Genomic DNA, 23,033 nt, shown 5'->3' with positions numbered 1-23,033 from the left:
CCCACCAAATGAACACCACTCACTCAATCACAAGCCTTGGTCGCGAACCCGAAGCCTGAGCCTGAACACAACGCGCCCCAAGTTGCCGGCACGCTTCCGCCGCGGCTGGCTCCCACGGCTCTGCAACGAGTGCGCGCGCCAGCCCTCGGCAGCGACAGCTCCAAGGCGCCCCATTGAAAGCATTGAGGCCGGCCAGGGATCCCTTCGCCGCAGCCGATGGGCTCGCGACGTGCGCGGTGCAGTCGGGTGTTTTGGCGCTGGGGCCCGGACCGCCGAGCGGGCGCTGAGCCAGGGCGCGAGCTGGCATTGCAGTCAACTGCAGCTGCAGGCTGGCGCGGCAGAGCGGCGACATTGGCCTGAAACCTGCACTACTCCACAACCCGCTGGACTTGGGTTGGCTATTGGCCGCTCAAGGACATGTTGACACTGCCGTCAATTGCCCCCGAAACTCGCGCCTCTTTTCCGCAACACGGCAATCTGGTAAGTGTTGGTTCTTCTTGCTTCTCTTTCCACCTCTTCTTCTAGTCTCTTTCCCCATCACCCTCCCCTCTCATTCGCCGCCGATGATGAGCAACCTGGTAAAAGGTCAGACTTGCCGCAAGCTCCTCTGGTTTCTACTGCTATCCGTCTGCGACCTGCTTTCTGGCAACCTCCTCTTACCACGGCCAACAGAGTCTGTTGCCTCCGCTTTGTCTCCAGCTTAACTGTAGTTGTCCGTTATGCTGGAAGGAGTGCCTGATTCACAAAACCCAATCTCTTTGGTTGACACCGCATTTTTGGAGCCCGGTGCTTCAACGCTGCCATGGCGCTGGGCCAAAGGCTGCGGTGTGCATTTCCAATCCTGTCTTGGCTTCGGCCAAGCAGACACTGGAAGGGGTTGTTGCCGGAGTTTGCTATCGCAGATGACAAGCTTTCGAAGCCGCCGAGCTGGCGAGAATGATGCCCAAATAACTGAAAAGACCTGAGGCGGCGAAACTTTTCCTGACAAATTTCTCATCCCTTCTCACTCTCCTCCTCACTCCTCCTCACCCCTCCCTCCCACACTTCAATGCCCCTTTCAACCCGCACATAGGGACGGGAGCACATGGTATATACGACCCCACTTCACGATCCATCTCCTCTTTACTTTCTTTCCTTTCTTTTGCCGCTTGTTCAATTCTAGTGACCCTGGTACCAACACACACGCGCGCGGCCTTTGGAGCTAGCATTGGCCAGATTTGATCTGTGTCACGGAATTGCACTTGGCTCTATTTCACTCAACGTCTACTATCGTCGGTGACATTCGTCCTTTTGTACAACGAATCTCGTCATGAAATACTTTATCCCTCATTGTCGGCCCTTTTTCATTCACTGCTTTTACCCCTCTTCGCATCGCGCTGTCGCCCAACCCGTGCCTTTCACCGTTGCTAATCCAACCAAGCGGCAGTGACGTTTCAAGCACATTCCAGACCGAAATGACGCAACAGCCAAACTGTGGTTATGCCGGATGCAAATCACCTGCTGTCGACACCTTACCGGTGTGCAGGATGCACTATGATGATCTTTTAAAGAAAAGGGCCGGTAAAGGTGCTCCTCCGTCTGTGCCAACAGTTAAAGAGAGAAGACCGCCCTCGCCGCCCGCGAGGAAGCCTGCACCTTTTCATCCCGCCACCACACGACTGCCACCAGAAACGGACCCCGTCCCTGCCATTGTCAAGAATGTTATGAGAAAAACTGCCCCCGGGGGTCGCGGCACGGGTTCCAAGGTTTCTCCATCAGTACACTGTCAGTCGGCACCTAGCTTGGTCCCCCCGGTCGACAGCTTCGCCCAGCAAGGCGGTCCCGGCCGCAAGAAGCGCCGCCTCGACGACCAGTTAGAAGGAGACCAGGCAGCAAAGATCTCCAGGGACGCCCGACAGCACATCTCAGGGCCCCCAAATCCACGCGCAAGAGAGGGGACTGGACCAGCCAGACCAGTCCACACGTCGTCGCACACTCTGTCATCCCAATCTTTCTATGGTTCCCGACCAACCGCAACGGGCGCGAGCAACACCAGCGCCAGGGCCGTGAGTGTTGAAGCCCGAACGTTCGCTGCAGGTAGAAAAGCAACAACAACAACAGCGGCGGCGGCAGCACCGCCACCGCCAGCACCACCGCCAGCAGCGTCAACAGCAGTACCACTGCCACAAATACCACCAAAATCAGCGCCACCGCCAGCACCAGCGGCATCAGTGGCACCAGCGGCGGCACCTACGGCTACGCAGCCCACAGCCCGAGCAGCACCAAAAAGAATGGCGGAGGCACCGGTACAGGCGCCAGTGCACGACCACAATGCGGGACTGAAAGAATGGTTCAGCCGCGCCTTGACGAAAGATTTGATAGGCAACTCCAGAGCAACCACGACACCAGTTGATACCAGTACCGCGAGTGGGACTCTTCCGCAACCAATGGTTCTGAGCATGCCGTTTGTACCCAAAGCCCCCGACATTAGTAAAGGTGAAAAGCAGGCTCAGCGAGACCAGCGAAGCAGGCTAGCGCAGGCTAGCCCGCCCGCCGAAGACAGACATCGCGTCTTCACAGCTACCAAGCAGGATCTGTCTGCTCTGGACGCTTTTGTTTACGGCCAGGAGACGGCTCAGCTACCACCGCCCCGTGGGGTGGTGCTGTCGCCCAAACCCGAGCCCCCAAAGCCTCGCGATGAGCCATTCTTTGCGCACTTGGACCCCCGCGTGCATTGGAGCCGCCCCCACTCGGAGGCGTGGTACGAGGCAAAGCAGAAGGAGATCAGCGAGCGACCAGACCGCAAGGCCACATTCGGCAGGGCGGCGCAACGTATGGCCGAGCGGAGGCGGGCGGAGCGGAGCCAAGCCGCCAAGAGCTCGTCATCCACGTCCTTGGGTGCCGCCTCTCGAAGCAGACAAGGCTCAAAAAGCTCCAGAGATGCGCCCCCAGACAAAGGGACCAAGGGCGGAGTCAACGCAGCGGCTCTTGCGCGGCTGAGGAAGTCATTTGACGCCTGGGACCAGGTCATCTGGGAGAAAGACAAGGAAGCTACCCGGCAAGAAGGCTTGAAGGACCATCCTCGAAAGGGCCGTGAAAAGCAAAAACTTAACGGCACTGGACACACCTCGAAACGGTGAGCATGGTGTCACGCGTCTGCAGCCCACATGTTTGAACTTGCAATTGTGCAGTCCAAACACACTCAAGCAGAATGGAATGACAGCGAAAACTCATACCTTTTTGATTAGTTAGTTTGCCTCAGCGAACCTGTACATACTTGCTATCGAGGCTCCCCACGAGCCTCATTGCTACGTTTGTGTATAGCCCAGACGGGATTATGGAAGGTTAGGCAGCCCATGATAATGTGTCGGGCTATGGGTCAGAAGGGGAAGCGGAGAAACAAGCGATACCCAAGGGCGATGCTGCAAGTTTTTACTTTGATTATCCTTTCTCTCTTTGGTGGAGAGAAGGGCCCTTGTTTATGACGAAAGATCAAACGACGTCCAAGATTTGGTATGAAAAATTCACGACGCATCAAGAAGATCAGTTGAGCTGCGTTTGCTACGTTTCCTGACCCGCGGGCTTTGGGCATGTCATGTGTCATGACTAAGTACCTCCCTTTTCGGAATCAAGACATGGTGTGATGACGCAAAGCCACAACAAAAGTCGCCAATTTTGAACAGATATTACTTTTTGCTTTTTTATTTTGTCTTTGGTGTTGCTTTGTAGGCAACCTGAAATAAGGCAATTGCCACATGAGCTGCGTGCGCCCAGACATTTAAAAGCATCAAATCCCCCCACTGCGCCGTCCCGCCCTGGTTACGCTTTGCACCAAAAAGTCATACACTTGTCATGTGCGTCATTTCTCTTGACAAAAAAAAAAACACAGAACAAGAAAAAAAAAACTGGCAAACACACACGCCTTATGCGGCAATGGGGGTGAAGCTGGTGGTGAGCTTGATGTCCCTGCTGCTGAAGCCGACGCTGACGCCGACCTCGCCCTTGGGGATGACCCACTCCTGCAGCACGACGTCCCAGTACGAGATGTCGCGCCTCTGCAGCGCAAACTCGACCGTCTTGGCCTCGCCGGCGGCCAGGCCGACGCGCTCGAAGCCGCGCAGCTGGCGCGGGGGCGTGCCGGCGGGGGCGCCCGGGAGCGAGACGTAGAGCTGGGGCACGGCGTGGCCCTGGCGGCCGCCGACGTTGCTGACCGACGCCTTGACCGTGTAGAGCGTCTCCCAGAGGGACTTGTGGCCGCCCGGCGGGGCGGGGCCGTCGGCGGGGGCGCGGGCGGGGATGTTGGTGCTGCCGCTGCCGCTACTACTGCAGGGGGCGACGGAGATGTCGGCGAGGGAAAAGGTGGTGTACGACAGGCCAAAGCCGAACTCGTAGCGGACCGAGAGGTTGTGGGCGTCAAAGTAGCGGTAGTCGATCTCGAGCTTCTCGTCAAAGTACGACTGCCAGTCGTGGACGCCGGTGGTGGTGATGTCGGTGGTGGGCGGGGCGTTGTAGTCGGACGGCTTGAGGGCGATGGTGTAGGGCAGGCGGCCCGAGGGGCTGACGTCGCCGTAGAGCAGGTCGACGAGCGAGTGGCCCGACTGCTCGCCCGGGTAGTGGGCGGCCAGGATGGCGGTGACGTTGGGGTGGTCGGCCCAGGGCAGGTGGTTGATGCCCGACGAGTGGGTGACGACGACCGTGTTGGCGCACTGCGCCGCCACCGACTCGACCACCTCGTTGCCGTGCCAGTCGACGTTGAGCGAGTGGCGGTCGTCGGCCTCCTCGGCCCACGTCTTGAGGAAGACGAGGCAGACGTCGGGCTGCGTAGGCACCCAGAGGTTGCGCACGTCCGTGTTGCGGATCAGCGTGTTGTTGAGCCACTGCTGCACCAGCGCGCCGTCCTTGGCCGCCCGCTCCTTGATGGCGCTCAGCGGCGTGACGAGCGACGACATGCGGCCCGTGCCGGAGCCGCCGCCGGCCGTGAGGGTGCCGAACTCAAAGTTCTTTTGGTTGTAGAAGCCCTCGGTGTCCTCGCCCGCGTCGTTTCCGAACACGGCGACGGACCGCGGGGCCTTGAGGGGCAGGGCGCCGTTGGTGTTCTTGAGCAGGACGGCCGCGGCGGCGCCGTGCTCGCGGATCATCTGGGCGGTGCCCTTGGCGCGGGCGTCGACGCTGCGCTGGCCCGTGATGAGGCCGGCGAAGTCGTTGGGCCAGTCCTTGCGCTTGAAGTTGGTGTTGAGGTCCGACGACGCCGGGTCGACGCCGGGGAAACCACGGTCCTGGCCGAGGTGGTAGTAGGGCGTCATGATGCGGACCACCATGTCGTCCAGTCTGGACACGTCGAGGGTGCTGTTGGTGACGGCGGCCGTGATGTTGCCGCCAAAGTACGACCCGATGCCAAAGGTGAAGCCGTACTGCCCCAGGCCTCCGGGCATGTTCATGTCCAGGCCCGACTCGATCGAGGCCACGCCGCTGTGGGTACCGCCCCAGTCGCTCATGACGTAGCCCTGGAACCCGAGCTCCTCCTTGAGCAAGCCGTTGAGCGCCTTGGAGTTCTCGCACGTGTACGAGCCGTTGAGCCGCTGGTAGGCGCACATCATGGAGGCCACGCCGGCCTTGACCGAGTTGGCAAAGGGCCACATGTAGAGCTCGTGCATGGTACGGTCGTCGATGTTGCTCGAGAGCGCCTCGAACTTGACGGCCGAGCTGCTGTTGGGCAGGAAGACGGGGTTCCGCATGATCTCCTGCTCGTTGCCGATCCAGTGCTTGGCCGTGGCCTGCACACCGGCGTCCTGGATGCCCGTGACCGTCTCCCCCATGGCCACGCCCGTGAGGTACGGGTCCGGCGAGAAGCCTTCCCAGTTGCGGCCGGCGTAGGCTGACCTTCCGAGAGGGCCGGCGACGGGCGCAAGGGCAATCTGAGATCCCTTGGCCCGGAACTCGCCACCGAGGGCCTTTCCACGGTCGTACATCACTAAATGCAAGATCCCCTTGTTAGTCTTTACCACAATAAAAACGATGGGTAGGGCGTGAAGCTACGTACTCTTCTTGTCCCAGGTGGCCGCGATGCTGACACCAGCGGAGAAGACGCTAGCATAGTCGGCGAACCGGATGGCCAGAGGGCCATCCTGGAGACACAGGCCGGGGAATCCCAGCCTGGGGATGCCGACGATGTTGCCGACACAGGGTCCAGGTGTGCCCGTCGTGAACCAGGCCTTCTCCTCAACCGTGAGCTTGCTGACGAAGTCCTTGGCCTTGGCTATTGAAGCCTCCCAGCCACCGAGGCCGGTTGCGTTCGCTATATCGTGAGAGGTACGCGGTCAGCATCTGTTTGCTCCTGCCTCCAAGGCGTATGTGCTTGCAGACCCGGAAGGCTTACGTGAGGGGTAGACCGGGGGCGAGTGGCCATAGGGGCCCAGGATGACCGTGTCGGCGGGCTGGACCCATTTGAACCTCTCTTCGTCTTTCTGTGCCTGGACCGCACTGGCGACCGCCAGGACGGCGACGACGGTGGGCAGGATCGAGGAGAAGAACGTGGGAGCCATCTCAAGCAGGTTGTCTAGGTTGACTCTAGACTGAAGGCTGTGCTGCTGGATGAAGAGAAGGTCTGGCCGTTGATCGGGACAGGAGCAAGCCTCTGCCCTTCTTATATACCTCCTAGTTAGGCAACTGACCCTGCTCCCGTCTACTCATTATCCGCCTCTTTACCTCGGCCGTTCTTTCAGAATGGCACATTGGGGGACCCTGGCACCCTGGCACCCTGGCACGAACTCCCCACTGGACGTCATGTCAAGGCTCCCCGGCGCGCACCGGGTACCAGGCCGAGCAACAACAAAGGCCAGAGCCGACAGCCCAAAGCACCCACCGGTCTCCGCATTCCCAATTTCCCGGCGTAAACCCGGAAGCAGCTCTTGGCAGTGGGACGGCGATGGGGAGAGGCGGGCACGAACATGTACCCGGACGGGGTAAGGAGGGGAATAAGGAGAGGCCAAAAAGGGGAGGCGAGGGAAAAGGGCGCACAGGTTCCTCTCTCGAAACGCATGGACTGCCTGTCTATAGGTATAGCACACCTCGCCCTCCCGTCTTGCCGGTATCCTACCCGCCTAGCGGGAAGGATACATGCTATATCAAGACGCATACATCAAGCTACCACGTACTCCTTGGTACATGGGCCATCTGGAGCTGGAACGTAGTTTCGACGAGCCCGACGGACTGGGTTGACAAGGCTCCAAAACCTGAGCGTTCCGAACCCACCCATGCCCACCCCGACACGAGGGACGCTGCCACGCTACCACCAGAGAAGAACAAGAAGGATACATGACGTGACGAACAAGGTCGCGTGCGGGTCCATGTGGAGGAAGTCCAGGGGCACAATACCACCTCGTCTTTGGGGCCAGCCCGACGTTCAGCCGAGGGCAGGGCGGTGGCATGCTTTTTGCCCCGGACCATTCCCAGCCACAGGGGACGCCTGACCGGGCGCCGGCCAATGCACCCCACATCCCAGTTTTCCCCCTTCCCCTCAGTGGGCGCGCGGCGTGACCAGCAAGAGACTGCAGCGAATCGGCCCTACTAGACCTGTCTGCTCGCGGGAACCGTGCCTGGATGCGTGTGGCGTGCGGAGTACTGACGCGTGGGGACGGACGGGGAACGTGGAGAAGAGAGGAGAGGAGAGAAAGGGTGGGAAAGCAATCAGCCGTCCTCGGTGTGAGAATGGAATCGTCACCTCATCGAAGAGACGGCCAACGACGCCAATTGTTCTGCCCACATCCGGGCCGACTCGTGGGTTCTGTGGGGGAGGGTGGAGAGGACGAACAGGCGGGCGGCGGCGGTGTCGGTACGTAAGTCGATGGATCAGTGGTGATTTCTTTGTCTGTGTCCACCGCCACGCATGTGTATCGATCCATGATGGATTCCATGGTTCCCGAGGATGGCCGGGAGGATAAGGCGTGCCGAGGCCGTTTGTTCTGCTCTGCTTCTCAAAACTTGAATGGGCATGTCATCCATGGTTGTTGTGATATCGGCTTTCTTGGCAGAAGAAAAAAAAACATCCACTCACCCAACCCGGAAACCACGATCCTGGCTACTATTTTCCCCCGATCTGATTCCCCGATCAGTCCGAACCAGCCGGGGCCCCCGCAAAATGCCCCCTCAAATGCGGGGCGGAAGCTGGTTCATTCATGTCGCCCGTTGTTTTTGGGCAAAACGTCTGCCCGGCAGTCACGACTCAGCATCGCTTGGCAGTCAAGCTTTTTTCCGCACCAAACAGGAGAGAAAAAAATTAAAGAACCCAAGAAGCACCACAAGCAAAAAAAAAACCAAGGCGGCCTCGGCCCGCCTTGGCCTTGAGAGTCCCGGCAGTGAGTGAGCTTTTTTTTTTTGTTTGTTTTTCTCCTACTCCATCTCGAAATGGACCGACTCCGCAATCCAATCCCAACCTCCCGACCAAGGCATCATTTTCTTTCCTTGGCGTCCTTTTGCTTGCCCACGTCCAACATGGGCAACATGTTTTTACACCGCCCATCTAATGTCAACTCCGGGCACCCAGCCCATTCACCTCGCTCTTCTGCATTGACGATGGCTTTGCTGCGGGTGATGCTGGCCCATCTACTTCACTCTAGTACCATCAAAATCTGTTAACTGTGATATCCGTGCCTTGAAATAAGCGTTCTGTATCCACCGAAGTGTCTTCGTCCCTGTAAGTCTCAGATGAGCCAACCAATGGGATGTTCGACTCGTTCTATGCTAGGTGGAAGGTTGTCTGTTGACTACGAGGTTGGCCTTTGGTTGAGTGCACATCCTCTCATCACGCAAGCCAACAAGGTGCTGTTATAGTCGAGGCTTGGATGACTCCCACATTATAAACATTGTCCGAGCATATAAAATCGGGGTTATACAACCAAACAAGCTCACATGATACGACTTCGCTTTATATAGATACACATAATGCCGCCCTGTATTTTGTACTCCAATTTCTAAACAGAAGACTTGACAATGCGCTGTATAAACCAGCCAACCTTTTTCTCGGGGTAGATCGGAGAAAACTGACCCACGTCCGAGTGGGAGATTCCGTGGGTCCCGAATTAGATACTCTGGAAAGAAAAGGATGCGTAAAAAAAAGAAAAACATAGACCCACGCCCAGGTTAACGCCGCGCTTGATAGCTCCTCTCTACTTCCTCCCGGCGAGCAGATTCAGGGCACTACCGGCCAGGATGAAGCCGGCCTGGTCCTTGCTCACCGTGTGCTTGACAGGCACAACCACCTCGCTGCCGTCAGACTTGGTCACCCGCAGGCTGACGTCGCCCTTGCCGCCCGCTCGGAGCATATCGTACAGACCCACCGTCGCGACCTGGTCGCCCGCATCGATGCGGTCGTAGTCGGCCTCGTTCGCCAGCGTCAGCGGCACCACGCCCTGCTTCTTCAGGTTCGTCTCGTGGATGCGCGCAAACGACTTGACCACCACCACCCGCGCCCCGAGGTACCGCGGCTGCAGCGCCGCGTGTTCACGGGCGCTGCCCTCGCCGTAGTTGTGCTCTGCCACCACAAGCCACTCACGCCCAGCCTCGCGCCACCGCTCGGCCAGGCCTGGGATCGTGTGTCGGCTGCCGTCCAGGTCGTACGCCGCGTTCACCTCGCCAGTCGCCGCGTTCGTCGCTGTGTTGAGCGTGTTGGCGCTGATGTTGGCCAGGTGGCCCTTGTACTTAAGCCACGGCCCCGCCGCCGAGATGGTGTCAGTTGTGCATTTGCCAGCCACCTTGACGAGCACCCGCAGCCCGCTGAGGTCGCCCTCGGGGAACGGCCCGAACGGCTCCAGGAGCGCCAGCCGCTCCGACGTCGGCGAAACCTTGACCTCGACGCTCGCATCCGGCTGCTGCCTCAGAGGAAGCAGCTCTGGGACGCCGGCGTCAAAGGGCGTCGCCGGCCCCTCCAGACCGCGGGGGGCCGGAAAGCGGAAGTCCTTTCCGTCTGGCGTCTTGAGCGTGTCTGTCTGCGGGTTAAACGTTGTGGTTCCAGCAAAGGCCATGGCCGTGACGATCTCGGGTGAGGCAAGGAAGTTCATAGTCTCGGGGTTGCCGTCGTTGCGGCCGCGGAAGTTGCGGTTGTATGAGGTAAAGATGGCGTTGGGGGTGCCCTTGGCCACATCGCCCTGGCGTTTCCACTGGCCGATGCACGGCCCGCACGCATTAGAGAGCACGATACCGCCGGCGTCGGCGAATGTCTCCAGCGTGCCATCCCTTTCCAGCGTCGACCGGATCTGTTCGCTGCCAGGCGTGATGTAGAAGCCGACCGCCGGCTTGAGGCCAGCGTCTTTCGCCGCTTTGAGCATGCTCTCTACCCTCGTCATATCCTCGTAGGAACTGTTGGTGCAGCTGCCAATCAGGCCAGCCGATAGTGCCTCGGGCCACTCCTGCTCCTTGACCGTTTCCTTGAACTTGGACAGCGGCGTCGCGAGATCTGGAGTGTGCGGGCCGTTGATGTGAGGCTCGAGCTCGGAGAGGTTAATGTCGATCTGCTCGTCGTACTGGGCGCCCTCGTCTGCCTGGAACCTAAAGTACGTGTCCGCTGACGACCCGACACCAGGGAAGGTCTGGAGAGTTCGGGCGGCGGCGGCGGCGGCGGACCTTCTCGTAGCCTCCAGGTACCTCGCCGAGGCGTCCGTGAAGGGGAAGATGGAAGTTGTGGCGCCCACCTCGGCTCCCATGTTACAGATTGTGGCCATCGAGGTGCAGCTGAGCGTCTCGACACCAGGCCCCGTATACTCGATGATGTAACCGGTGCCTCCGCGAACAGTCAGCCGGCCAGCAAGGTGGAGGATGACATCCTTGGCCGAGGCCCAGTCGTTCAGCTTGCCGCTGAGATTCACCCTCAGGATGCGCGGGGCCTTGAGCTCCCACGGCGCACCAACCAGAGCCTCGACGGCATCGGCGCCACCGACGCCAATGGCGATTGTGCAAAGTCCACCAGCATTGGGTGTGTGGCTGTCGGTGCCCAACATCATGAGACCAGGGACGGCGTACTGCTCTAGGACGGTTTGGTGGATGATGCCGGCGCCGGGTGGCCAGAAGTCGATGCCGTAGCGCTTGGCGGCCGACTCGAGGAAGTCGAAGACCTCCTGGTTCGTTTGGATACCCGACGACAGGTCCTCCGCGGCGCCCTTCTCGCCGACGATCAGGTGGTCGCAATGGATACTTGCGGGGATGGCAGTCTGGGGCAGATTGCACGACATGAACTGCAGTAAGGCCATCTGAGCCGACGCATCTTGCATGTTGACGCGGTCGGGGTTGAGCTGCAGGTTGGCCTTCCCCCTAATGTCGCGGCCATTGCTGGTGTTTGTGAGGAGCGACCCCTCGACGTTGTGGAGGTGGCTGTAGAGGATCTTCTCGGCCAGCGTCAGGCGCTGCTTGCCCAGCACCTTGCGCACGAGGGAGTAGTTGTGGTACAGCTTCTCGTACGTCGGCGGCAGCGGAGGGCCGGTCGAGAACAGTCGCCGGGCGGAGCATGATCGCAACGGAGCGGGCCGGCATATCCTCTGCCTCGTCCAGGCTGATGGTCAGGGCTGCGGCGTCGACAACACTCGTCGGGGGGTCAACTTACCGGGAGGACGCTCCCGGGGCGAGTGGAGAGCCCGATTAGCCGCATTCTCGCTCTGTCTGACGAGGGGATTGTCGTCGCTACCAGAGTCGGCGTGGGAGAGCGGAGGGGTTCGGAGCATGCCGCTGGGGAAAATCTCGAAAGAGAGCTCGCGTGGGAGCAATCCGGGGTCTCCTCCCAGGGGTCAATTGGTGGGTTCCACACGCCAACACACCAATCACAGTCCTCTCAATTACCAACTGCGCGCCTTTTGAATCGCCGATATCGCTGCGTCAAATGTCATTTCGTTCGAACTCGAGATTGCAACAACACAAAGACGCAGGAAGCAAGAGGCAAGAATGCCACGAGGTATAGCACAATAGAGAAAGGGCCGGAAACAGCAAATAAAAGTGCCCAAGGACCAACCTAATGATGGCCTTCACAGAAACGCCTCGAGCCCACCACCCAGTGTCTGATATTCAGCCCTGTTAACGCCGAGCAGCCACAAACCATAAGCCAAAGTGAGCAAAAACAGTCCACATCCGTCCCTTTTCCTTCAAGCGATGGGGACAGAGTCTAAGAACAAAGACACTATCGTACCCTGAGATTGTTAGCTCAGCAGCTCATGTAGCGCCAGGAGTTGTAATCCTGGCCTCGTCCCTTGACTCTCCATCTGCCGTACAAGACGTAGATGTAGCATATTCTTTACTGAAGCTTCATCCGCTTGACCTCACCGCCGGAGCCACCGCCGGCTCCGTTCGGCACCTCGGCCAAAGGTGGCCTCTTCGCCGTGACCGTCAGAGGTCTGTACTGATTTCGGTTCGCCAACGGGCTTCCCGGGCCGCCTGGTGCTCCGATGCGGCGCGAGTGATCGAGTTGGGGATTCAGCACGTTGGGACGGCCCATGGGCCCCTGGGGCGATTGATAGTTCGATGGCGGGAGTGGACTCTGAGCCCTCGACATAGAATCATTCATGCCACCCCCAGTTCCGAGAGACGGCCTATCATTTGCAGCCTGCGAGCTCGAGGGCGGGGCCACATGCTGGCCGGTCTTGGACAGAGGTCGCGACGAGTTATGATCAATGCCCGGCGTCTTTCGGATCGAAGGACTCTCGGCCTTGGGATCGAATGCTTTCCCTGAAATCGATGCAGGCGGTATGACTGTGCCGTCGTCTGGCACTCGGGGGACAGCACGAGCCGAAAAGAAACCTGTACCCTCACCGCCTGCCGCACCGTTCTGTGGGGCCGGTGGCGTGTGCTGGGGGTTGCTGTTATTCCCATTGTTAGCGGGACGCTGTCCCATGCCGTTGCCTGGCTGCTGTGGTTGAGGTCTGCCTTGGTGGTTGGTCTGGGGCTGGGGGCGAATTCCATGGTTATTCATTTGGTTGGAACCACCGTTGGGAGCCATTCCGGGTCTCGAAGGCTGCTGGCCGGGAGTTTGAGGCTGCCGCGACTGGTTGTTGACCGACGCTGGCCCGGCAGATTGCCTCTGCGGCGGTGGGTTTTGCCTAGGTGGTGGTGGCATCGGCCTTTGTTGGGCTGTGCTGTTGTTCATGTGACCGCCTTGTGGCTGTCGATTGCCATTATTGCCGCCCCGGTCATTACTGCTGCTGTTGGATGTAGAGTGCGATGCATCTAGAGCAGTGGCATCTTCAAAGTGACCATCTCCCTCCACTTCTGCCTCCATCACGCAAAAGTCGGCCTCGTCAAGCTCCCCTAGGAAGTCGTCGAATGAGTCCGGGTGAGCAGCAGCTGGCGCCGGTGGGGCAGCCGGGGTCTCCAGCTTGGGCTTGATATCAGCCTCCTTCTTCACAAAGTCGCTATGGCGGTGCAGGCCGCTCTCGTCAAACTTGGTGGGTGCGACTTTGATCTTGGTGACCTTGGCCAGGTAGTCCTTGTCGTAGATGCAGTTACCCAACAGGTTGCCAAAGTGCCGCAACGCCCGTTTCAGCGCGTCCGTAGTGCCCTCCTTCTTGGCCTTCTCGAAGGCCGAGGCTTTGGACTTGCAGTTCTCGATGTGGCCGTATCCCATGTCCTCGTGGAAGGTGCCGTCGCGGAGAGTCACACGCACGACGACGGATAGTCCAAGAGAGATCTTGCCGGTCTGGGGGTTGACATCGGCAAAGTCGACCTGCACGTCCTGGATCGACGTCGACCAGCCGTTGAAGCCGAAGACGTCATTGGCCAGCGAGATGATCTTGTCGGCGGCGACATAGTGAACCTTTTGGCCCGAGGGACCGCTGCGAGCCGAGAGGTATTCCGGGCCAAGCTGTCGGTCAAGCCGGGTCTGGAGCGCCGCAATCTCCTGGGCCGTCCACAAGGAGAGCCGCGGCCTCGCCTCCTCGAACGGGTTCTGGACGTGTGAGTGCTGTTGGCCTGGGCTGGAACGGCAATAATGTGCGTTAGCAAAAGTCACCAGTGGGTGCAGAGAGGGAGACTGGCCCTCGGCCGAGAGGGGGGTTGTGGCCGACGACGCGTGTCCACACAAAACAAGACTCACGCAGGCATATTGATGAGAAGGAGGCCTTTGGGCCTGGCTGGCCATGCAATAGCTGGGCGTAACGAGGACAGCGATTACGATGTAGATTATCTACGAAGCTGTCTTGATGGGGCTGTTGCGGCTGATGGATGGCACACTTCGTTTGTCGACCTTTCAATCAAACGCGCTTGTGCGAGCTGAGAGGCGGTGGACAAGGCGCGTTGGCAACGCACGGCCACGTGACGTAGGCAGCCTTCCCCCACATCCACCAAAAATGCACTTGGCCCATGACAGGCTGACCTAATAGTGATACAGTTGGGCCGAGTCATGATAACCGAAGCGGAGTGTCATGGAAACCAAACTGATGGGTAGACACAACTCTGCTGATGACTTGGAAGACTTGCGTCTATACTTATGTATATGCCACCATATAGATGAGAAATCATGGGATTTGTAGACTTGCCACCATTTCGGAGCTCGAGCAATGAAGGTGGCTGAATCGAGCATACCGTACTGAAACTCTACTCTTCATAGGGCATTTGGACTTGCCTGCCAATTTCGACTGAGTACGCGGAATTAAGCTCGGCATTACATGCTGATATTGGTCAACTGAACGCTGGTTTCGGGTGACTGGGCTTCTGGGGAAAGGCTAGGTCGATAGAGCAAAGAGTACAACTAAATACCTAGATAACGACCTAGGTAGTTCGGCATCTTCTAGCTGCCGAACCTAGCAATATTGCCCCGATGGAGCTTTCAAGAAAACAAATACAGCGCCTAGCAAAGTGCAGCTACATACCCCCTGGGAATGCGGCTGATGAGGCTCGTCGTACATGCCTTGATACAGATGATACAGACGTCCCATGGGGATGGTGCCACCCATACTTCGCAGCTTTGCTCTCAATCATTGAAACACAAGAAAAGCCGCGATGCCAAAGAAAGATATGGGCACAAAGCGAGATACGCTAGGTTGGAAGGAAGAAGAGTAGAACATACATACAATAGAGTGCGTTCAGCATAAGACACAGCCGGAGATGCTGGCGTGCGAGCGAGAACGGTGAAAAATTCGAGACCGAAACCAGTGAATACTATGGCAGTGAGAGTAAAAAAAATGATGAGTAACGCCACCATGAGTCCAAGCCAGCCCATTAGAAGGAAACAGGGAGAAACAGAGGCAAAGAAAAGAAATGTCTATTCCCAGTCCATGATTGTCCCCCAGAAAATGTAGTCGTCAACATCGTGGTAAAGAAAATGCAGTGAAAGAGGGGAGGGAATTCCAATCCGCTTGCAGGGTCATCCGCGCCGAGGTGATGTTGCTCCACGCTCAAGACATGCCGTAAGACGCCGAGTCCCAATAGGGACATGATGCTGAAAAGATTATGCTGCAGAGACAACACTACCATGGTCCAACCCGGACTGGGTTTCCATACGTTCCGTTGACGAGCTGGTTGAGAATCGAGCTCTGATCGCTGCCTGAGCCTTGTTGCGGCGCACCGCCGGCCCAGGTGACATTGGATGCCATAGACTGCATAGCGACAGTCAACCGCCCTCCCGACTGCTGGTTATGCTTGGCTAGGGTCTGATCCCATCCTGCCGTGTGTAGGACGAACCCTCCGCCTCTCTTCGAGGCCTCGCTAATCACTAGCGCCCATGCCCTCGAGATCTCGTCGTAGGCGTTGTCCTTGTGCTGCCTGTGGCTCTGACTGCTCCAGTCTGGGAGTCCATGGATAATCTTGGTGGCGCCGTCAAGGTACTGGAGAGAAGCGGTGGTTTGGGCCTCGGTGGGGGGCAGGTATTGGGGTGTAAAGTCCGCGATAGCATCCACCAGCGCTAGCAGGGGCGCCCTGACACGGTAGTATGCGTAGTCGGAGCTGGACTGGCCGTACGGGATAGAGGACTGTAACTTGTGCTGGTATTCTCCCAGCACATCAAGAGCCGAGACAACCGTTGGTCGGGGTGCGCCATTGACAACCTCCTGTCCGATGGATGGATGGCGCTCGCAAATTGTTTGGAGAACAGTCCGCAGTTGGGTCGTGTCGAGCGTCTCGAGCAGACGAGGCAGCGACAGAGGCCTTCCCGTGATTTCCGTGGCTCGCACCTTCTTCGACGGTCGTGAAAGCTGGCGGGCTGGGATTGCGGGCGAGCTTCGCGGGGACACGGACATCTCGTCGGCGTCGTGGTCGTCCGCCTTGCGTTTTCGGGAGCCCGCCATGTTTGCGAAGGGAGAGGCTATGGGCATGTCAGCAACCGCGAAAAAGTAGGTATTATGTCGATAGGGATGGCTGGGCGAAATCAGAAGATGTGCAAGCTTACCAGAGCGAGGAGGGGACAATCGGGGGGCTTCGTGTTGATGAGGAAAGAGCGGGGGTTGTGGCGATAGTAACACGTTCATATTGCTGTAGGCGGCAACAGCAACACACGTGGCTGAACTCTCGAAGAAGCGACCGACTGTATTGGCTTGAGTCTAGCCCAGCAAGTGGAGATGGTGGTTGGCGATGGTCCTTATGCGATGGATGCTAATTGCGTTTGGCTCAGGCAGATCGTTCCTCCTCGAAATCTCAATCGGCGAGCGGTCGATGGCCGCGATGTATGAGTCCTTGATGTCGCCGGATTTCTGTTTCCAGGCCTGGCCTGACACGATGTTGTTCCTTTGTTGGAGTAACCTGAGGGCGGCTGATGGCGGTGTCGGGACAGGTTACAGCCTGTTGTCGTCGGAGAGGCTCCACCGAACAAGAGAAAAAAAAAAGTTGCTGAGAAATAGGCGGACGCCGGGTCGACGACAGCGAATATGCTCGAATCACGCGGTGAGAGAGAGAACCAGCGCGGGCTCCGAGGAGATTGATCGTTGTCTGCCGTGTGGTCTCGGACTCAGTCGGAGACAGGAGGCGGAGGCAAGGTGTGGTGGTGCTAGCACAAGTGGTCGGAGGGAGGGCTCGAAAATTTGGGGGGTGTGTGCCTGATATTGATTGATCTCTCCAGGGCTGTTATGACGACGGGCGGGCCGCCGCTGTGGGCAAAGCGAACAAGAGTGAAGCCCAGGTAGGCCCAGGGCGCCACCCAACTCAGCGCGCGGACGTGCAGCTGAGAGGCCAGTCCCCACTGTGACACTCCAGAGTTTGTGCTGGCGGGTGCTGGCCGGGTTGCACGCAGGTGGAGCCGGGGCTAAAATGAGCGAGATGCGAGGGAGTGGACTAATGAAAGCGCGATGGGGGTCCTTTTTCACGCAAAAGCCCGACCAGGGGTCTTGCCGGCGCCGTGCTTCCTCCTGCAGCTCGCCTCCAATCAAGGCCGGCTGCCCAAAACCCCCGATCCCCAAAAGCGCGAGCGGTCGAAGGCGGCGAGGGGGGGCAGGTGGACAGTTCCTTGGCCCAGCACTCCCGCTTCCACAGCACCACAAGGCCGACGAATAGCAGGCTCTGGGGCGCCAGTCGTGGAGGAGCTCGACGACTTGTTGCTGCAGCGTTGCTGCATCTCAGTGGGCCACCTGGCACTAGGGATTGCCTTGTGTGCTGCCAATGGAGCCGCCCAAAGTCCCAGGGCCTTGCCTGGACAAGTGAGTGCTTCTTTGTCACGCACGCTTGGCCCAGGCACCGCAGAGGCCCGACCACCTCCATTCTCCACCAACAGGGATCTGAGTCGCCAGGATACCTGGAGCTGGACGCCGCCTGACCGTGCAGCCGACACTACCCCCAGGCCCAGTCCGGGGGGAGGGGGAGTGACTGACTGACGTGGGCTGACGAACGTCGTGGTCATTGACGCCCTCTCTCCCCTCACGGCTTTCCAGTTGCCTTACCCGGCCTACCTATGCCTTAGACCAACCCCAAAGCATCACGGAGACAGTCCTGGAGTGAGGAATGGTGCTTGGCAACACAACCTTTATCCTAAGGCGTGTGCGCCCTTGAGATAGCGCAGGAGGGGGTGGATGGCACGGCGGGCTTGGGCTTGGGCTTGCCGTCTGAAAACTGTCAGCTGCGTGCGGGGCAGTTGGTGTGCACCCATCATTCACCATTTGGTCTGATGCGGGCCGCCCCTCTGCCCACAGAACTTCTGCCCGCCCTCGATGCACGACACCAAAGTCAATCGGGAAACGCTGGCCGGGGATCTCAGGGCTACCACAGTAGCTGCCTTACAGTAGCAGCCTTCCCCCATCGCGGGCCCTCACGCAGCCCGGCGGTACCGAGCGAGTGCATGCCATCATCGGCCATGTTTTCGGAAGCTGCCGATGTTGTGAATGGCAATCCGGATCAGGAGTATGGGGCCGGGGATTGGGTAAGGTCCCATGTCACGGTGTACTGTGTAGACGGACCTCCCTGGGTGCTCTCGCTGGGCCAGCACATGGCCCGTGATCCTGGTGCGAACCGGAATGGAGGGAAGACAGTGGAGTATCTCATATGCGCGGATGGCCAATCAAGCGAAGAACGTCTGCCTACGATGCAGCGGGGCCAGGCTGGCTAAGCTGAGCACCTCTATCGTCTCGGCCTCCTTCTCGCGACGGCCTCGAGGCATCTCTTCCTTAGCAACCCCTCTTGGCATGATCGTCTCGAACATTTTGATCGCTTCCGACCGATTTCCTCCGCTGCCGTTGACACAAAAGGTCTCCCATGGGCGATCGTATGAAACGAACGTACCAAGATGAAGAAACGTTTACACGCCTTCTGAAGCGGCCAAGAACCATCGGCCCCGTCTCCAATGTCAGCATTCACCCAAATCACGATGCGTACTGGCCACCCGCGCATGAGGATTACACGATCGCCTGGATCTGTGCGCTTCCTTTAGAATTGGCGGCATCGCGTGCCATGCTGGACGAGGAACACCCACTGCCACCCAACCATGCCGGCGACGACAACACATATGTGCTCGGACGCCTCGACCAGCACTGCGTCGTTATGACATGCTTGCCGGGGCAGTATGGAACAAACAACGCCGCAATAGTCGCAACAAATCTGAAGCGAAGTTTCCCCAAAATCCGCGCTACCTTGATGGTTGGCATCGGGGGCGGATCCCCTAGCCAGGCCGACTTGCATCTCGGCGATATAGTCGTTGGCACGAGGGTCATGCAGTATGATATGGGCAAGATGATCGCGGGCGGCTTGTTCCAAGAAACGGCCGATGCAAAGACTCCTGCGCGGCTGCTGAACTCGGCTGTGGTTGCTCTGCGATCGAAACATGGACCACACCGCTCCAGCAGTCGAATTGCAAGCCTCCTGCAAAGCCAACTGCCAAACATCTCGCGCCCAAGCCATCCAGATCGCCTTTTCCAAGCGTCCTACTTACACCATCCTCTCGAGGCGCCAACGTGCGTCGACTGCGACTTGGAAAAGCTGCAACCACGAGTCGCGCGCCTCATTGACGAACCTAGGATCCACTACGGGGTCATCGCTTCAGGAAACAGCCTTGTGAAGGACGGGAAGGCACGAGATGAGATTGCCGAGCGACTTTCAGCCTTGTGCTTTGAGATGGAGACAGCCGGCATGATGGATAATCTCCAGTGCTTGCCTGTTCGAGGCATCTGTGACTACTCGGATTCCCACAAGAACAAAGAGTGGCAGGACTATGCTGCTGCAACTGCGGCCGCATACGCCAGGGAGCTGCTGGAAGGACTTCCGCCTTCGTCCAGCACTCTAGAGCGGACTCCCACATGCAGCGCCAATGCGAGCCAGTTGGATCCCACAGGTGATACAGACCATTGCCCAGCTCCTCCCATCTTCCTTAGTATCATGCTGACTGGGGGTGCGAGTAGACCACCATGCGTTGGAACGACGGCAACACTTGCTAGCCTGCCTTGACTTCACGCAAATCGATGCCCGCAAAACCAGTATTCGGGCTGCGCACACCACAACCTGCCGTTGGCTTTTGCGGCACCCAAAATATCGGGACTGGCTTGACCCTGGGAAGCAATCCCAGACTCATGGCTTCTTATGGATGCGAGGCAAGGCAGGTGCCGGAAAGTTAACCATGACGAAGTTCCTGTACCTGGAAATGAAGAAGACCCATAAGAAGCCCAGCAGGGCCGTGGCGTCCTTTTTCTTCAACGCAAGAGGCGACTACCTGGAAAGGTCCATTTCCGGGATGTACCGATCTCTGTTGTTGCAGCTCCTGCAGGCGTTTCCGGATCTTCAATCCGTCTTGGACGATACAGACATCGTCCCGCGGAACCAACAAGACTGCCCTGATTTGAACGCTCTAAAGGAGCTTCTCGGCAGTGCCGTTATGGGCCTTGGCCAGCGCTGCTTTACCGCCTTTGTCGACGCCCTCGACGAATGTGACGAACAGGAGGTCCGAGACATGGTCCAGTTCTTTGAGGAACTGGCAGAGAATGCCACCGACCAGGGGATCCAGCTTCGGATATGTTTCTCGAGTCGGCCATACCCGTACATTGATATCCACCGCGGAATCCTGCTCGCTCTTGAAGAGGAGTTGGGACACGGAGAAGACTTGACAAAGTACGTCAAGAGTCGTCTCAAGATCGAGAGCGCCTCGCGCCTAGAGGAGCTGCAGTCCAAAATCCTGGACAAGGCCGCCGGGATTTTCATGTGGGTCGTGTTAGTCGTGGATATTCTGAATAAAGAGAGCTGCCACGGCGCCCTCGCTCTCAAGAAGAAACTTTCAGAAATCCCGGCCAAATTGAGCGACCTCTTTAGAGAAATGCTCATACGAGATCCATATAGAACAGAGTCGCTGCAGCTCTGCATTCTATGGATTCTCTTTGCAAAGCGGCCTTTGACTCCAGCAGAATTCCGCCATGCGCTGTGGGCGGGCTTGTTAAAACAGGGTCTGGCCGATGACGACCTGCCAGATGACACAGACATGGATGCCGTCAAACTGGTCACCAGTTCCTCCAAGGGGCTTGCTGAGATCACCAAATCTAGGCAGCCGACCGTGCAGTTCATTCATGAATCAGTGCGGGACTTCTTGCTCAAGGACAAGGGCATCCAGGACTTGTGGCCTGAACTCCAGCCCAACTGGGAGGGTCCCAGCCACGAAATCCTTAAGCGCTGTTGCACTACGTACCTGCATCATCCAAGGGTACAGGCGGTCGTCGATGCGCCAGAGGGCGGGGACGACGAACAAAGCGACATGGCTAAGAAATGCTCGTTCCTGGGGTATGCCAGTCAGCAGGTACTCTACCACGCCAATTCTGCGGCTCCTGTAGTTCCCCAAGACGAGTTCTTGACCCAATTCTTTGCTTCGGCTGGAATCAAGGTGCTCAACCGTCTCGAGAGAGCCAGAGCTCGGCAGTATAGCCAGCGTGCAACCCCGCTCTATGTTCTAGCGGACAGAGGACTGGGAAATCTCATTCGCACACAGATGGAGAGAGAGCCGGCCACCGAGGCTGTTGGGGAAAGGTACCGGTATCCCCTTTTCGCTGCTTTGGCAAGCGGCCATAAAAGTGCCATAGCCGCCCTTCTGGGCTTGTCATCAACTGTCTGTGATGGCGCCGACGTCGCCGAAGGTCTGAACTACAAGAAAGACTTCAAGAATCACCGAGGTCGAACGCCATTATCGTGGGCTGCCCAGGATGGTCGGCTGAAAATGGTGCAGTTGCTGATTCGACAAGGAGTAATCATCAACGAATTCGATGGACAAGACTTTACGCCACTCCTTCGGGCCGTAGCAAGTAACCATTTGACCATCGCGTCGTTTCTGATTGCAAAAGGGGCGGTCGTTGACCTTTGGCGCAAAGAGCTTACGTGGGCGCCATTACTTGTGGCTTTAGTCAACGGTCACGAAGCAATGGCACGGCTTCTTATCAGCAACGGGGCAGACGTCAACGTTAAATGCGATATTCAGCCGGCGGCATTAATCCTTGCTTTGGAACGAGGTCACGAAGCCACCGCATCGCTTCTTATCGACAGCGGAGCCGACGTTCACGCCCGGGACGCCAATGGGACGACGACATTAATTCTTGCTTCAAAACATGGGCACGAAGCCATCACGCGTATTCTTCTTGAAAAGGGGGTGGGCGTCAACCTTAAAACACTACGCGGGATTACGGCACTCCATTGGGCTTCTCGCTATGGTCACGAAGCCACCGTATCACTTCTTATCGATAGCGGAGCCGACGTTCACGCCCGGAGCGCCATTGGGTTGACGACATTAGATTTTGCTTCACAATATGGGCATGAAGCCATCGCGCGTATTCTTGTTGAAAAGGGGGTGGGCGTTAACCTTAGAACACCACACGGGACTACGGCACTCCATTGGGCTGCTATCAATGGTCATACAACCATCGCGCGGTTTCTCATCGACAACGGGGCGGACGTTAACGCTCGAACCGCAGATGGGTGTAACGCTCGAAACAAATCTGGGTGGACGCCACTTCAGTGGGCTTCTAGCAAGGGTTACGAGGCCACCGCACGTCTTCTTATCGAAAAGGGGGCGAACGCTGGCACCCAAGGAAGCGTCGCCGGGCTGGCGCTGGCGACGTCCTCTTCCTCTACCACCCAGACACGAACTGGCACGGCGAGTTCTTTGACCTAGCCAAGCGCAATCCGCTACCGCACAACCTCCGGGGGACCTTATCGAAGAGTCTCGATAATATCGTCCTCTAAGCGCTGTTTCCCCCAGACAACAGGGCCTCCGCAAGCTTGCCGCAGAGCACGCGCGCTTTCCACCTCACCCCCCGCGTACTGGTCCCTGCTCTTCAAAGATACCCCTCGTTTTCCCCGCGGGCCTACACCCGCTGAGCGTCCGCGGCCATGTGCGCAACTCGCTCCCCGCTCGCCTGTTCCAACACCCACGACCGGTCACTGACGTGCCATCCGAGAGGCCGGAGCCGCGGCCACGTCCAACACCCACGACCGGTCACTGACGTGCCATCCGAGAGGCCGGAGCCGCGGCCACGTGAGCAACCTGGCCAACCCGCCAAGCGCGTGGCAGACGCCAGGCTGCCTTGGCCGCTGGCGCCATGGTAGGGGGCGTTGGGATGCTGCTCTCGATGGCGATGACGGCGGCATCCGCGCCGTACGTGTGTGTGTGTGTGTGTGGTGGGGGGGGGGGGGGGGGGGGGGGG

At 58.5% G+C, this 23,033-nt stretch overlaps 7 protein-coding genes across 7 annotated transcripts; 2 read left to right on the top strand and 5 right to left on the bottom strand.

Moving 5' to 3' along the window:
* Positions 1–6: 6 nt before the first annotated feature.
* GGTG_00709 (hypothetical protein) lies at positions 7–3,660 on the top strand. Its single transcript, XM_009218460.1, has 2 exons — positions 7–480; positions 1,421–3,660. Exon 2 carries the CDS (start codon positions 1,455–1,457, stop codon positions 3,117–3,119), a length of 1,665 nt encoding a protein of 554 aa, XP_009216724.1. The 5' UTR covers positions 7–480; positions 1,421–1,454; the 3' UTR covers positions 3,120–3,660.
* On the bottom strand, positions 3,657–6,850 carry GGTG_00708 (hypothetical protein). Its single transcript, XM_009218459.1, has 3 exons — positions 6,356–6,850; positions 6,020–6,274; positions 3,657–5,950 (listed from the first exon to the last, which is right to left on the bottom strand). The coding sequence occupies exons 1-3, from the start codon at positions 6,519–6,521 to the stop codon at positions 3,903–3,905; spliced, it is 2,469 nt and encodes an 822-aa protein (XP_009216723.1). The 5' UTR covers positions 6,522–6,850; the 3' UTR covers positions 3,657–3,902.
* A 1,947-nt stretch (positions 6,851–8,797) lies between these two features.
* On the bottom strand, positions 8,798–11,667 carry GGTG_00707 (hypothetical protein). Its single transcript, XM_009218458.1, has 2 exons — positions 11,570–11,667; positions 8,798–11,504 (listed from the first exon to the last, which is right to left on the bottom strand). Exons 1-2 carry the CDS (start codon positions 11,612–11,614, stop codon positions 9,144–9,146), a joined length of 2,406 nt encoding a protein of 801 aa, XP_009216722.1. The 5' UTR covers positions 11,615–11,667; the 3' UTR covers positions 8,798–9,143.
* A 93-nt stretch (positions 11,668–11,760) lies between these two features.
* On the bottom strand, positions 11,761–14,243 carry GGTG_00706 (DNA repair and recombination protein rhm52). The gene is made up of 2 exons (XM_009218457.1): positions 14,045–14,243; positions 11,761–13,925 (listed from the first exon to the last, which is right to left on the bottom strand). The coding sequence occupies exons 1-2, from the start codon at positions 14,050–14,052 to the stop codon at positions 12,251–12,253; spliced, it is 1,683 nt and encodes a 560-aa protein (XP_009216721.1). The 5' UTR covers positions 14,053–14,243; the 3' UTR covers positions 11,761–12,250.
* Positions 14,244–15,416: 1,173 nt separating this feature from the next.
* On the bottom strand, positions 15,417–16,412 carry GGTG_00705 (hypothetical protein; the record flags this gene model as incomplete). The annotated part of the gene is made up of 2 exons (XM_009218456.1): positions 15,417–16,249; positions 16,334–16,412. The coding sequence occupies 2 exons, from the start codon at positions 16,410–16,412 to the stop codon at positions 15,417–15,419; spliced, it is 912 nt and encodes a 303-aa protein (XP_009216720.1).
* Positions 16,413–16,484: 72 nt separating this feature from the next.
* Positions 16,485–18,568, bottom strand: GGTG_00704 (hypothetical protein; the record flags this gene model as incomplete). Its single annotated transcript, XM_009218455.1, has 6 exons — positions 16,485–16,646; positions 17,012–17,182; positions 17,324–17,743; positions 18,151–18,236; positions 18,327–18,368; positions 18,451–18,568. 6 exons carry the CDS (start codon positions 18,566–18,568, stop codon positions 16,485–16,487), a joined length of 999 nt encoding a protein of 332 aa, XP_009216719.1.
* On the top strand, positions 18,484–22,845 carry GGTG_00703 (hypothetical protein). The gene is made up of 2 exons (XM_009218454.1): positions 18,484–19,693; positions 19,761–22,845. Exons 1-2 carry the CDS (start codon positions 18,622–18,624, stop codon positions 22,499–22,501), a joined length of 3,813 nt encoding a protein of 1,270 aa, XP_009216718.1. The 5' UTR covers positions 18,484–18,621; the 3' UTR covers positions 22,502–22,845.
* The last annotated feature ends 188 nt before the right edge of the window (positions 22,846–23,033 follow it).

This window comes from Gaeumannomyces tritici (assembly GCF_000145635.1).
Source record: "Gaeumannomyces tritici R3-111a-1 unplaced genomic scaffold supercont2.1, whole genome shotgun sequence".
NCBI lineage: Eukaryota > Fungi > Ascomycota > Sordariomycetes > Magnaporthales > Magnaporthaceae > Gaeumannomyces > Gaeumannomyces tritici.
This window is presented reverse-complemented; position numbering and strand designations above follow the sequence as displayed.